A 13,740-nucleotide genomic window follows, 5' to 3' on the forward strand; every position below is an offset into this window, starting at 1 on the left:
CCAGAGATTTGAAAACAGAAGTGAAACAATGCGAGAGGTGAGAATTCCCAGAATCCCTGCCTTTGCTAAATCTGCCTCTATGTACCAACCACACCAGAAATGGGGTATGTATGGGCCAATCATATACGCACCAAAGAAACACTATTTATGGCATTTAGTAAGGGTGTATAATATAGTATGTTCCCAATTAGTATAAATAAATGTCACAGTGTACCTTAAAAATGCAGTTAAATATCTTTAATTCATATATAAAATACCCTTTTAAATATTCACACAGACAGTATTACAATGGCTAAATATACTGCTTTTGTTTGATGAGATCCCGTCTCGTCCCTTGGGTCACCGTGGCTGTGCCGCAAGTAGGTTTGCTTTTTGATGTGACCTGTTCGTTGTATGTTGGCATTTCCTGCTAAGTTCCTTTCTTTGAAAATGAGAAATCTTTTGGTTTCACCCCAGTTTTCTTCTTCTCTCCCCAGCTTATTCCAGTGAAGGCTGAGGATGTGCTGCTGTTGGTACCAATATAATGTTGGTGTCTCTGAACCTCAAACTTTATGTAATGACTGTGCAATGCATTAACATTTCTTTCTTCTCATCCCTACTGTTATATTGGGCCAATGGGCTTGATAATCAATTTTCGAGTCTATAAATTTGAGTTTGATTTTCTAAATCGAATAAACTCGCATATTGAATGCTCGCTTATTTATCAATGTGGGAAACTTGTGCAGTTAAAAAAAATACCTAGAACTTTCGAGTTTACAAACTCGAAATCACAACTTGAATATATGGCTGGACTTTGCCTAGGACAACTCCCATTGACTGCTATAGAACTCGCAAGCTTTTAGATGGCAAAGTTTTACATTAGAGTTTTTGGGTTTTTCCTACTTAATAAATACCAGACATTGTGCAAGTTTTAGTGCTTAAGAACTCGTGAAAAAAAAACCTCATGTTGATCAGTCTCCCCCTTAATGTAGTAAAGCAGTTTGGGGTTGTTTGAGTGCGTGCATTGGAACTTCTGCAGCGTGAGCGTTAATAGCCACGTTGGCAGCAGTGCGTCTGTAGAAGGGAAAGTAATAAGTGCTCCATCCTTTGAGCTATAACAGTGAGTAGTATTTGAGGAACAGTTGATTTCAATGGTGGTGCTCATTCCCCAGTCTGATGGAGGCGTATCTTCCTTAAGACTAACAAGTTTTATTCCGTCTTCTCTCATTCAAGACTTTTTGTTGCAGCTCTCCTAAAACAGTTCAAAACAATTAGTTATTTTCATTTAAGTAAAAGCATGCCATCCTACTACTTGTACAAGCACACTACATCAACCAATGTGCCATTAGTCATGTGATCATGGGCACCTGGAAAAACTGAACCCTGTTTTTAATTAAATGAAAGGACTCTCGGCTTCTGGCCAGAAAGTGAATTAAAGACTCGGGCATATGTATTAACACTGTAGACAAACATCACCGTTGATGTTGCTCATGGCAACCAATTAGATCCTTGCTTTTCTTTTCTTGTAGGTGACTGTTCAAATCTAATTGCTGATTGGTTACAATGGGCAACGTTACTGGTGATAATATGGGCATATACATTAGCATTACTAAACCCCCGTTCCTGCTCCACACCAGGGCTTGTACATGTAACCAATGTGCCTTTGTAAAAGAATTATGGTTTTCTTGCAAAGTGGTTATTGGAAGATATATATTTCGCCTTGTAGTTTGTTTTTATGTAAAAAAGATAGGAAGGCCAGTCAGATATAAGTGCTGTAGGCTCAGCAAATGCTGATGTACCATGGTTTGTGCTGATGAACAGAACTGCCCATGGAAATATGAGATCTGCTCTGCCTGGGAATAAAATTACTCTCATAGAATAGATGATAATAACAGAGGCAAGGGAGGTGGAGAGATGAAAGGGGAAAGAGGATGACAACTGGGACAAGAAAGTCAAACAGCTGCCAATAGAGAAAAAGATGCTCTTCCAGGAACCAGGCAACATCAAGGTTATGTAAACTGTCCGGCATAAGATAACTTTCCAGGAGTCCATCAAGACATTAAAGTTAACTCATTCTATTAATGCTCCTGTTTTTTTCTGAGGGTTTGAGTCCCCCTATTGGTTACAGAGGTAAGTTATATTTAATGATCAGAAGTGCTTGAAATTGGCCATTTATTACTAAGGGAATTGCCTGGACCTGTAGGGGGCAATCTTGGAACAGGCAGTGATTATATTATAGGATATTAGAGAATGATATTGTTGACAAAAGAGCATAAGCCTTCTGCCATATAAACAGTTCCTTCCCCTTGATTTACTGTGCGAGAGTGGAAGTGAGTCACCAGCAATGTCACCTGAACTGTCGCCCCTTTACTTAGGTTCCCCATTACTTAGTGTAAAGCAGTCACTGTACCCATGTTTTCTTCCAGCCCTCCATTATGCTGCTGTGTTCACTAACTGCAGCTTTCCATTTTGCAAGCTCAGGGGTCCATCTTTGGCCTGATCCACCTATAATATTAAAACCACATGTTATAATTGTGCATAGAAGCATGTAGATGAAGCAATGTTATACACATGAGCTGTTTTATGATTATATATGATAATATACCCCTACTGTAAATTATAAAGATATTATAAGTCACCAATGATTGTATATGACATGTAGGCCATGGTATTCACCTGCCTCTATTTTGTTTTCCGCCTCTGCCCCTTCTCCTGACTCTATTCTGTACTTCTCAGATGACGCAGTTTATAAGGATATCATTTACAGTCAAATGGACAAACTGTAGATTATACCTTTATAGATATGCCTTTGGCCTTGTATCTTTATATGGTCATGGAACTCCTTGGCGACTTATACAGTAATATCCTTATATTCTTACATCATGGAAGCTTTTTTTTTTTTTGAGTGAATGACATATAGCCATAATGTGTCAATGTGTTTTCTAGTGTCTTACCTGCCACTTTAATAAAACCCTTTGATACTTTGAATCCCCGCTTTGATTTGACTGTACAAAAGTACTCTGCATCATGGGTGGCAATGTCTTTCACCCAGCTGAGGATATGCACAGTGCCATCAGCCAGTCCATGCTGCTCCTCCTTCCAACATCCTTCCATTATAACTCCATCTTTTTCCCAGGTAAAGTGGGCATCTTCGGGACCTAAATGCAATGTTAGTTAAAAAGCCTATAACGCTGTGATATTTAGAATAATTACCCATAATAATCCCCACTTACATACACACACATACGCACACACATACGCACACACACTGAAATTATTCATCCCCTTGGTTGATCCTCTCATTTTAATAAATATAAATCTAACACTAACATTGTGTATCTGATATTTGTATTTAGTGAGATATGTTAAGGTGACAGTTTCATGTTAGAAAAAAAAAAATGTATACAAGGTGTTTCCAAAACTATTCAACCCCCCACAGATTAATATTTTTAGAACCACCCTTACAGAAATAACTGTTTTAAGCACCTCCACATTTCATTGCAGCTAGAGGTTTGGTCAATGGTACAGTGTTACGCAGAACTGATGAGTATGGCAGTGGTAGGATGCTGCTGTGGGGCTGCTTTTCACTGGAAGAGATGGGGCATCATGTTAATATTTAAGGTAGAACGAATGGTCCCAAACACAAGGCTAAAGTAACATCAGAGGCTTAAGAACAAAAAGGTGAATCCTACCATGGCCCAGTCATTGGCCAGATCTCAGTCCATAAAATCTGTGGAATACTGAGGTGCACCTAGCTAACCTGAATGGTAGTCAAATACAACGCATTTCAGGCCATGTTTTGTGAGATGTGCAATTATACTTAGTCAATTTGTTTGCCAATGGCATCACTTCAAGGAGTAGGTGTTACAGAGTACCCTGGAAATAAGAAACTTCTCAGGATAAGTTTGAATTCAGGCGATACCCTGCATCTATGTGAAGAAAGGCTGGCCAAGTTGGGTCTGTTTACACTGGAGAAGAGGCGCTTAAGAGGTGACATGATAACTATGTATAAATAGATAAGGGGATCATATAATAACCTTTCTAATGTTTTATTTACCAGTAGGTCCTTCCAACGGACACGAGGGCACCCACTTCCTTCGGAAAGGATTTTTGTAGAGCTGTGAAGTTGTGGAATTCCCTCCCCGAATCAGTCGTGCTGGCTGATACATTATATAACTTTAAGAAGGGGTTGGATGGATTCTTAGCAAGTGAGGGAATACAGGGTTATGGGAGATAGCTCTCAGTACAAGTGAAGGAATACCGGGGTATGGGAGATAGCTCTTAGTACAAGTTGATCCAGGGACTGGTCCGATTGCCATCTTGGAAGTCAGGAAGGAATTTTTTCCCCTCTGAGGCAAATTAGAGAGGCTTCAGATGGGGTTTTTAAAAAATAGAAGCCTGTCCAACTATTTGTGGAGGGTGAAAACATAACTGCTGGAGCTTAGCGTTGCTCAGTCTTTCCTGCCCACTAATCAGGTGCTGCTGCACCTATTGATCCAAGAACCCTGGAGCTACCTCCACCTCTACACCAGATAACTGCAGGGTTTCCTTACTGCCCTGCGCTAAGAATGAGGCACATGTGTCACTTGAAAATATTCTGCAAAACTGCACTCAGTTTGAGATAAAGCACAAATATTATTGCATTAACTGCGCTTTAAACTGCACTTTGCTCACTGCACTTGCAGACATAAATGAGCCCTTTAGTCTTGCCTAGTGTGTGAATATCCTCATGACTTAACCTTGCAAGTGCAATGTGGAGTAACTTTTCAGTTAAAAGTCCTATCATTCTCACACTCCCCACAGTGTGTATTATGGAATCAGGAGCACTCGCATACCACTGTCACACTTTTCTTGTGTTCAGCCTTAAGCCAAATGTGCTACTTACCCAGGGCAGGCCAATATCGAAAGCTTGGATTATTGAAACGAAAGACAAATTCATTATCAATGAGAAATGTTAATTAAGTATCACTTCCAACAGATTGGAGCCTGGTTTAGCAAGATAACTGAAATTGTCCAGAATTATGTTAAAAGGGCAATTTGTACCAGAACATAGTTACCTGCGCCAAATGGAAACCAAGCAAAGAATATGCCCCCCCCCCCCCCCCATTTGCATGTTTGTGGGCAATTGGATTGGTACAGCCTTTATATGTGTGTTGCACAATTGTTCAAGTCATTATGGCTATGCCAGAAGTTGCCCTGTGTGTACAGCTTCCGCTGCTCAAAGAAAATGGATAATGTATAATTTGCCCAGAAACAGAAAAGCCAATCAGGACTAATCTGATCATTTGGTAACACAGCTGGAAGGTCTGACACCATTAAAAGACATTAATGAACCAGGTTTTCTGTCAATACTGGTCAACTGTAACCTGTAAACCCATCTGCCTACCAAGGGGTTCATTTGAGTATGAATGGTAAAGCAGTAAGGCTGAAATAAGCCAGTCTGCCTGACCAAATTGCTCCAGGCTTGTCTAATTTAAGGTGGCTATAGCAGGGATCCGAGTGATCAACCCACGGACTGGACAGACGGATACTGTACAAGTGGCCAGTGAAATTCTGTGAGGCCTTTGCAAGAAAATGATTGTACAAAAAAATACAATCAACATACCGGCAGATTTCATAATCATTTGCTGCTTTTGTCAAAATGTCCTTGTCTGTTGGGCACCAGGGGGCAGTGCAGGCCTACATTAAAATAGTCTTACTTGCTTCTTTTGAAAAAAAATAATTGCCCTTTACAAAAAACTTGTTTAAAAACATAAGCATAAACTTATCTAGAAAATCTAGATTTATACTTTATATTTTATACATTTTAGATGGTAATTATCCTGTCTCCCATGACACTCCCTTAATCCATCTTTTTGTCCCTGGATTTCAAGTGACAAAAAGCAGAGGAAAAACAAATAAAGAGCAATAACAGAGTCTTTGTGTTGTCTGTGTGTAATCTCTGCCATTGCTGCCATTGACTAAGTGCAGGAGTGTATATGAATTCATATATTACATTACAGGCTCGTCCAGCTGAATTGTAGCAAAGTGCAAAGACACGGAGGGCCATATACTACTGCACGTAGTGGGTACCTTTTTTGGGTACCAATACCCTCTTTTTATGTACCATCTGAGTTTGTTTTGAATCCCAGTATTCAGTATATTAGTATCTACAGCAGGCCCCCTCCATTTTGATGGCACAGTTTAAATTGTCACCCCACTTCTTTCTCCCATTCCACTTTCATCTGTTTTTCTAGTGCCTCCCACCTTCTTGCATTTTCTCTCTCTGTACCTATTGCTTTCTATTTTACTCAGTCTTTCTCTTCTTCCCAGGAACCCCCTCATTTCATTTATAGTCTATACCCATCACAGCACTAAATGATAACATTACAAGTGAAGAGGCGACAGCTCTGACAGCTTATTGCTCAGTCACTTGCGTATGTTTAGTTAATGGAAAATGGTTTAACAGCCACAGAGGTCGGAGCATCCCTGAGGACATTTAGGCAACTGACCTAGTTCCACAAAATCTGGCCTTGGGGTTAGTCATGATGTGATACAGATGGGTTGGCATATTTCTCATACATTGTAAGATCAGAGCTCCAGCCCTCATTGCCACCTGTTATTGTTATTTTCTGCCAATTGTTTTTCCCTTTTGCTTTAACTCCTTCACAAATTCTGCCAGACTTCTATACTCAGTCTGTAAAGTTGAACTGCTGTATCCACTACTAAAGCTTGTACATATAGAAACCATCCATGTAGTGTGTCACAAGCAAACATGCCCGAGTATATCATGATTTGCCCACTCTGTCCTATGCCCCTGCCAACAAACCTGTATGAGGGCACAGCCTGCTATTTTGTTTAGTATGTATACTCATAATGGAGCGATTTTTTTAAAAAAAATGTTTAATACACTGAGTGCTTCTGTTCTCTCTCTCTCATTATTTATAAGAGATATATGTATCTGAGGAAAATCACAATAATGTGATCAAAACATTGGAATTTATTTTGTTTATTAAAATCAGTAACTTCAACTGAGCCTGTTGAGTGGGTACTTTGTTGTTGCTATATATCAAAAATACCAGCAATTAATCTGTATTAAAAGGAGAAGGAAAAGCATTTTGGCATTTTACTGCCAATAGATTTGCCACATTAGTGCCACCTAGAATCCTATATTTATTCTACAGAAAGCATTACCATACTTGAGTAAGCAGCCTCTGATAAAGCTTACTTAGTTTTTACCTTTCCTTCTCCTTTAAGTGCATATTAGTTAGACCAACGTTTCAGGCCTCTTTGGGACCTCTACCTTGAAGTGTCAGATGGGGGGACAGGGATACCAGCAAGCAGAGATTTCTTCCATTTGATCTACTATACGGTCCAGATTAAACAAGGCTTAAAAGGAACAGTTCAGTGTAATAATATAAAATAAACACTGCGCAAAATAAAAAATATATGTTATATAGTTAGGCAAAAATGTAATCTATCTATAAAAGGCTCAGTCAGTAAAAGCGGTCAGTAACCAATCAGTGACTTTAGGAGGGGCCACATGCCCCCCCCCCCCCCCCCCCTCAAGTCACTGATTGGTTACTGTATGCTTTTACTGACTGAGCTAAAAGAGCTTAAAACAGGAAGTAAAGTTCTGGCTATTATGTTAGACATCTGTCCACTACAGCTTTTATAGATTACATTTTTGCCTAACTAACTATATGCCACAATCTAGCATTGCAAAGGCATTTGTGCAGCACATTAACTGGGATATTATTTCAGGGTTAAGCACGGAAGGAAAATGGAATGTCATTAAAATGCCACTTAAAGGAACAGTATCACCAAGAAATGACCCATTGTATTGTACAGGACTTATCTGCCATGTAACCTGTCTTTTCTCCTCTTTTCCAGCTTGAATGGCTGCCCCAGTGGTTACACAGCAGGGTATTTATATAAACTATAAGTAGGGTTTCTAAAGCAAACACACCAGTGTTACCAGTGCAGGGCAACAGTACATTATATTTTAATTACTTAGATACATTTTCATTTCTTGGGGTTATTGTTCCTTTAACAAAAATAACCAAAAGTAACCAAAAGCAAGGTTAAATGGGCACCCGGATTTGAAATGTGGCGCTGTCACTGTAGTTTGGCAGAAGCTTGGGAACACAAATCATTTCCTTTTCCTCCGTAACAATAAAACAGTACCTTGTACTTGAGCCTAACTCAGGGGTGGGAAAACTTTTTGGTTCACGGGCCACATTTACTCACCCCCGGGCCGGACCGGGCCAGGGCGGGCCCCCTTCTCTCTTTAATTCCGGCACGCCAATGACACCAAGTCTCGCGTGATGAGACTTGGCGTCGTCGGCGGGCCGGATTAAAAAGGGAAAGGGGCCGGATGTGGCCCGCGGGCCGTAGTTTGCCCACCCCTGGCCCACCACCTAACTCATATATAATTAAACCAATCCTATTGGGTTTATGAAACGTTTATTGGAAAACCCACAGGTCCTGAGCATTCTGGATAATAGGTTAATAGGTCCCATACCTGTACTAACTCTTGCCCTTGAGACATTTATATTACAATATATTTATTGTAGGGTCTGTTGGTTTGTAAAGCCTCTCTAACATGTCATGTATGGGAATGGCTGTCTGCTAGCATCTAGACACTGCTTTAATATAACTACTGGATAGGTGTTGTGTAAGTAAAGCAATACATGCATGCAGTAAAATAAACATGTATACAACCTCTAGGGTAAAATAAATGAAAAATGAATGCATGAAACACTGGGCATTGATCAGCAGTGGCTATTAGAAAGAATCCAAAGAAACAGAACATGCAGTGGAAAACCAATACTCACCAAGAGCATGGCAGAAGAGGTGAAAAGTTCCCTGTGCACTGACAATATGGCCCTGGTCTCTTAGGGAAGGAGGCAGTAGTCTGACTACATCACTTTCTGCACTAGATAAAACTTCAGGCTGCATGCTGGGTAGTGAAGGATGGAAATCAGGTCTCACAGAGGATAGAGAGGAGGTAGCAGAAGGAGGAAAAGGTATGGGAGCTGAGGCTGTATGGCAGAAACAGACAGAAAGAAAAAGAGAAAGAACTAAGGAAAATAAAAGTCATAAGGGAAAAAGCATACTCAAAAAGAGACAGCAACACGAGAAATGTAATGTGCATTCACAATGTAATCTTATGTAAAGCCTGCATCATTTGCTGGAAGCATTAATAATATCTTTATTTACAAATACTTTTACTTTATAGGGCTCTCGGGCTCAATAATAAATGTTTTATCTAAACTGCAAACATTGGTTCACAGATCAGCCCATCCGCAGTCGCAGGTCATTGGTGCTTTTCATAATGGCTATCGAGTAAAATGTGAGAAACAGATGAGTGTAATCCACGAATGCTTCAATAAATCAGGGCCCCGTTTCCTTCAACTTGTTTCATAAACCAATAAAATAATACTTTATTAAGACTTTATAGATTTTTACATCTATACAGAATTGACGATAGAAAAATAAAATTCGGTTCTTTTTTTTTTTTTTTTTTTCAGGAAGCATCCACAATTAAACATTACAGTGTTTTTTTTTTCTTCTTCTTTTAAAAACAAGGCTGTCACTTGCATAAATATTAGGGGCTAAGGAGTCTGTAATACAGCAAGCTGTGCCTTTAAACAAGAACTGCTGCGGGCGGGTTTGTCCTCCGCGGCTCCTGTCCCTGCAGGTTTCTTCCAGTGGTAAGACAAGCAGAATTCAAAACAGTACAATTAAGTTGATTTTTGCAGGGATATTATTGTTGCCTTGGCTCAGGTGATCATTCCAGTAACATGTTTCATGTGGCTCAATGTAGAAATCAGCTGTCGGATAGAGAGACAGCGTTCAAATAGAAATCTCTTCAGAATGGCAGGGAATGCATCCAGCATCAGTTTAGTCCCATTGTGCAAATAGTTCATAGTGACACAGTTTGGTGAAACTGGATATTATTTCCCATAAATTCCATTTTCAATAAACAATGAATATTTCTGTGCAACATAGAGTGTACCGTAAAACTTTTTAATAAGCCACTGCCCTTTTAACTCTAGTCTCTTTCCAGAAAAGGTCCCATATTCATTTTACTGTAGAAAAACAAAACTAGCCGGAGAAGTTGCCTTTCCCTGAGAAATGAACAGAAAGTAGCCAGAGCTGCACCCAAGCAGAAGGAAATGAATCCGTGGCAGGCTGTACAGAAGAATACCTAAGGCCCTAAAAACAAGAACAGAGCGGAAAGCATTTCTCCACCAGTTGGATAGTGCCGTGTTGCCCACTGGATAAAAGTGCACAGTTAAGCACTAAAAGAAAAGATCAGACCCTATTAGGGTTTTGTCTACAAGCTCCTTACCAATCTGATAAACTAAGATTTGTTTCCAATTTGGAATTAATTTTAAATTAAGTTGCAGCAAGTGTTGAAATGCGTTAATGCTGGATCAGCCCTTTGCATTCATTATCATCAACATAAAAACAAAACTGGAATAAAACTTGGGTAAGAAACAAATGGAACTAGCATGTCTGCTTGCAACCTATGCTACATTTAGATCCAGGGAAAATGCTGCTAAAAATTGTATATTTAAAAGAAAAAAGGATTGTTTCTTTCACAGAATGGATTGAAGCTTGACTGCATGGTCCCTCTTATAGGCAGTTCAGCAGGTTTACAGCATAAAAATATGTGTTCCCAATAACACCCCTCTCAGTCACCATCAGAATCTGCATATTTGAGATCACATTTTACATCAAATGGTTGATCCTCGTCTGTTTTCCCTGTGTGTGGGACAGTCCCATTTCCATAGTCCAGTTCTGTCTCATAGCCTGTGTCATGAGGAATCTTTTGAGTATCGTCATACTGACTGGGAGTAAGCTTTGACTCAACCAAGTTTTCCTTTACACCTTGCTCACAGTCGGGGAAATCAGGAGGGGCTTTTTGCTTGCCAGAGAACAGAAAAGTGCGGATGCGCAAGCACCAGTTGGGCAGGAACCCCTTGTAACAATTGTAAACCAACAGAATCATAAACAACAGCCCAAACAACAAGACCAGGAAGATAAGAAGGGAACAGTCACTTGGCTTTGTCAAGTACATTGCTTTCTCTATTTGAACCTCAGGAACTTTACTGTGCATTTCTGTTAATGGGGTAGTGCTTTCTTGTATTTTAGCACTCACACTTGTAAAGGCAACAGGGCTTGTTAAAATCTGAGCGGTAGTTTTCTTCCACGTAGAAAAATCAAGAACCTTGGCCGGAATTGTGGTAATTTGAGATTTAGCTTCAGTCTGTGTGTATGGATGGGCGGTGCTCTTCAAAGTGGTGGGCACTTTTTCTAGTTCTATCACATGTTTTATCAGCACTTGGGAAACCTTTATATTCCCCACCTCCTCTTGGGACACGCACTCGTAAATACCAGCGTCGTGATCTGTGATGTTGAAGATGACTAGAGCGTGTTCTAGGAGATGATATTTGGGCAGTTCAGCCTTCAGGGTTTTGTTACTGAATTGCCACACCAGATTGGCTAGCTTAGATTTTTGAGAGCACTTCAGTTCCACCGTGCTTCTCGACTTCACAGTGTGCTTCATACTTTTCTGGATTTCAGCAGAATCTACAAAAGTGGGGTTAAACATCAGCACCCTTGTTTGTCATTAATTTAGAAAAGATTGATTAGTTAAGAGGTGCAGCATAAACAGTTCTTGCATGCCCTTAGGGATATTCAGTTTAACAGGGAATATAGGCACAAAGAAAGCAGTGGCACAAGTGTTTAAAACTGCATTGTGTTCTTAAGGAGCAAATGTATTTTGTGTACCTAGCATTCTGTCCTATGTCCCATTTGCAATCATATGTTCAAATGGGAGAGGCTAGTTATTTAGCCATTTGCAAGATAACTTACTACTAACACTAACAATACACACTGTATTGATTTCTTGGATCAAAATAACCCCACAGAACTGCAATGACTTATGAACAAGGGAGTGTACAGGCCCAGACTGGCAATCTGTGAATTCTAGCAAATGCCAGAGTGGCTGCTGTAAGTCTGGACTTGGTGTACAATTGTCCAGGGGTCAGAAAAGTGACAGCAGATAACTGTGTGTCTAAAGAGACCTTACTATATAACATTAGCATCATATTTTGCATTCTGTGTGCCAAGTACAGTGAGTGCAATGTGTCATGTGCATGCCCAATACAGTGAAACAATCATGGGAAATATTAGGAAGGCAGTACCTGGACACTGAGAAGCATCTCCATTTAACTTTTGTATCAAGCTCCTGAAATAAACACATCATTTTAGAACCCAGCAAGAAAAAAATAAATACAATGTCATTAAAACCTTTAGTTATGTTCAACAAACTAAATAAAGATGTTTTGTATAAAACAAGAGTTATGTTTTGCTTCTATTGGGCAGTGAACTCCTGGTATTAACATAATGTCATCCTTTTTGTCACAATGGACCAAACAGTGATGTTTAAACCTGTATGTGCCACTTGGTTCTTTGTTCTGCCATGCTGTATGTTGCCATGTAAACACCAGCCTGACAGAGACAAAAAGATCTGTCCAGAAACAAAGAATCCATATGTGTTATAACAGGAACAAATGAAAAGAACAGGATCAATGCCATAAGAAGCAATTCATTACACAGAGGATAGGATAACCAAATGGTACAGAGACAGTGCTGCCAACAAGCAAACTAACAATGTTCTACACACATATTCACTACACGCCCTATTTAAAGGCCTTGTGTAGAAGGTGTTTTCTACCCTTTAAATAGAGAGGTGGCAAGAGGACTTACCCGTCAGCAGTGCTGTCCTGCAAAATGTTAACACAAGAGCGCTTCACTGGGTGCCAAGCACAATACGGATCCCTGGTCAGAATGCAGTCTTTACAGGAAGTGAATTTCTCACAGAAAGCAAGGGGAGACTGGACTACCCCAGTATTGGAGCCTGCGTAGATAAATCTTTTCCCCTAAAAGTAAAAAGTGCACTTGTCAGTACACCACCGGGGGGTGGGGGCAGTAAATGACAAAACACAAAGCAGTGACAAACGATGTGCCCAATTCATTTGTAATCTGTTTATGTAATATATTTTGCTGTATTAACAGCAGCACTGATTAGCATTAGCATTGATAAAGTGCAAGCATATTTTGGCACACGTGGGAATGGCCATTGCATGATGGGTGCAAACTGCTTAGGGAACCCTATCCATAAGAAAACTTAATATCTCTGTTACATCATGCATCCTGTACCTTGCAACCGGCACACAATTCATTAGAGCAGAACAAACAAGCACTTTGTCACTGTCTGCAAGGTGTTCAGGTGTGTGAGCAAGCACTGTACCTTGGTTAACTATGTATAAATATATAAGGGGATCATATAATAACCTCTATAATGCTTTATTTACCAGTAGGTCCTTCCAACGGACACGAGGGCACCCACTCCGTTTAGAAGAAGGGAGGTTCCGTTTAAATATTCGGAAAGGATTTTTTACTGTGAGAGCTGTGCAGTTGCGGAATTCCCTCCCCGAATCAGTTGTATTGGCTGATACATTATATAGCTTTAAGAAGGGGTTGGATGGCTTTTTAGCAAGCGAGGGAATACAGGGTTATGGGAGATAGCTTTTAGTACAAGTTGATCCAGGGACTGGTCAGATTGCCATCTTGGAGTCAGGAAGGAATTTTTTCCCCTCTGCAACAAATTAGAGAGGCTTCAAATGTTTTTTTTTGCTTTCCTCTGGAGGAACTAGAAGCTAGGCAGGTTATATATAGGCATTATGGTTGAACGTGATGGACATA

The 13,740-nt window shown here is 40.0% G+C and overlaps 1 protein-coding gene across 2 annotated transcripts in view; it reads right to left on the reverse strand.

Moving 5' to 3' along the window:
* Positions 1-222: 222 nt before the first annotated feature.
* The window catches only part of sema4d (semaphorin 4D), a 79,614-nt gene continuing 66,096 nt past the window's right edge, over positions 223-13,740 (reverse strand). Inside the window, 6 exon segments of one of the 2 annotated variants that reach the window (NM_001167998.1) lie at positions 223-1,231; positions 2,390-2,484; positions 2,934-3,137; positions 8,796-9,002; positions 12,177-12,220; positions 12,742-12,914. In NM_001167998.1, coding sequence (NP_001161470.1) covers positions 1,208-1,231; positions 2,390-2,484; positions 2,934-3,137; positions 8,796-9,002; positions 12,177-12,220; positions 12,742-12,914 — 747 coding nt within the window. In that variant the 3' untranslated portion in view covers positions 223-1,207. 2 annotated transcript variants of the gene reach the window in all.

Source organism: Xenopus tropicalis, chromosome 1, assembly GCF_000004195.4.
Source record: "Xenopus tropicalis strain Nigerian chromosome 1, UCB_Xtro_10.0, whole genome shotgun sequence".
Taxonomy (NCBI): Eukaryota; Metazoa; Chordata; class Amphibia; order Anura; family Pipidae; genus Xenopus; species Xenopus tropicalis.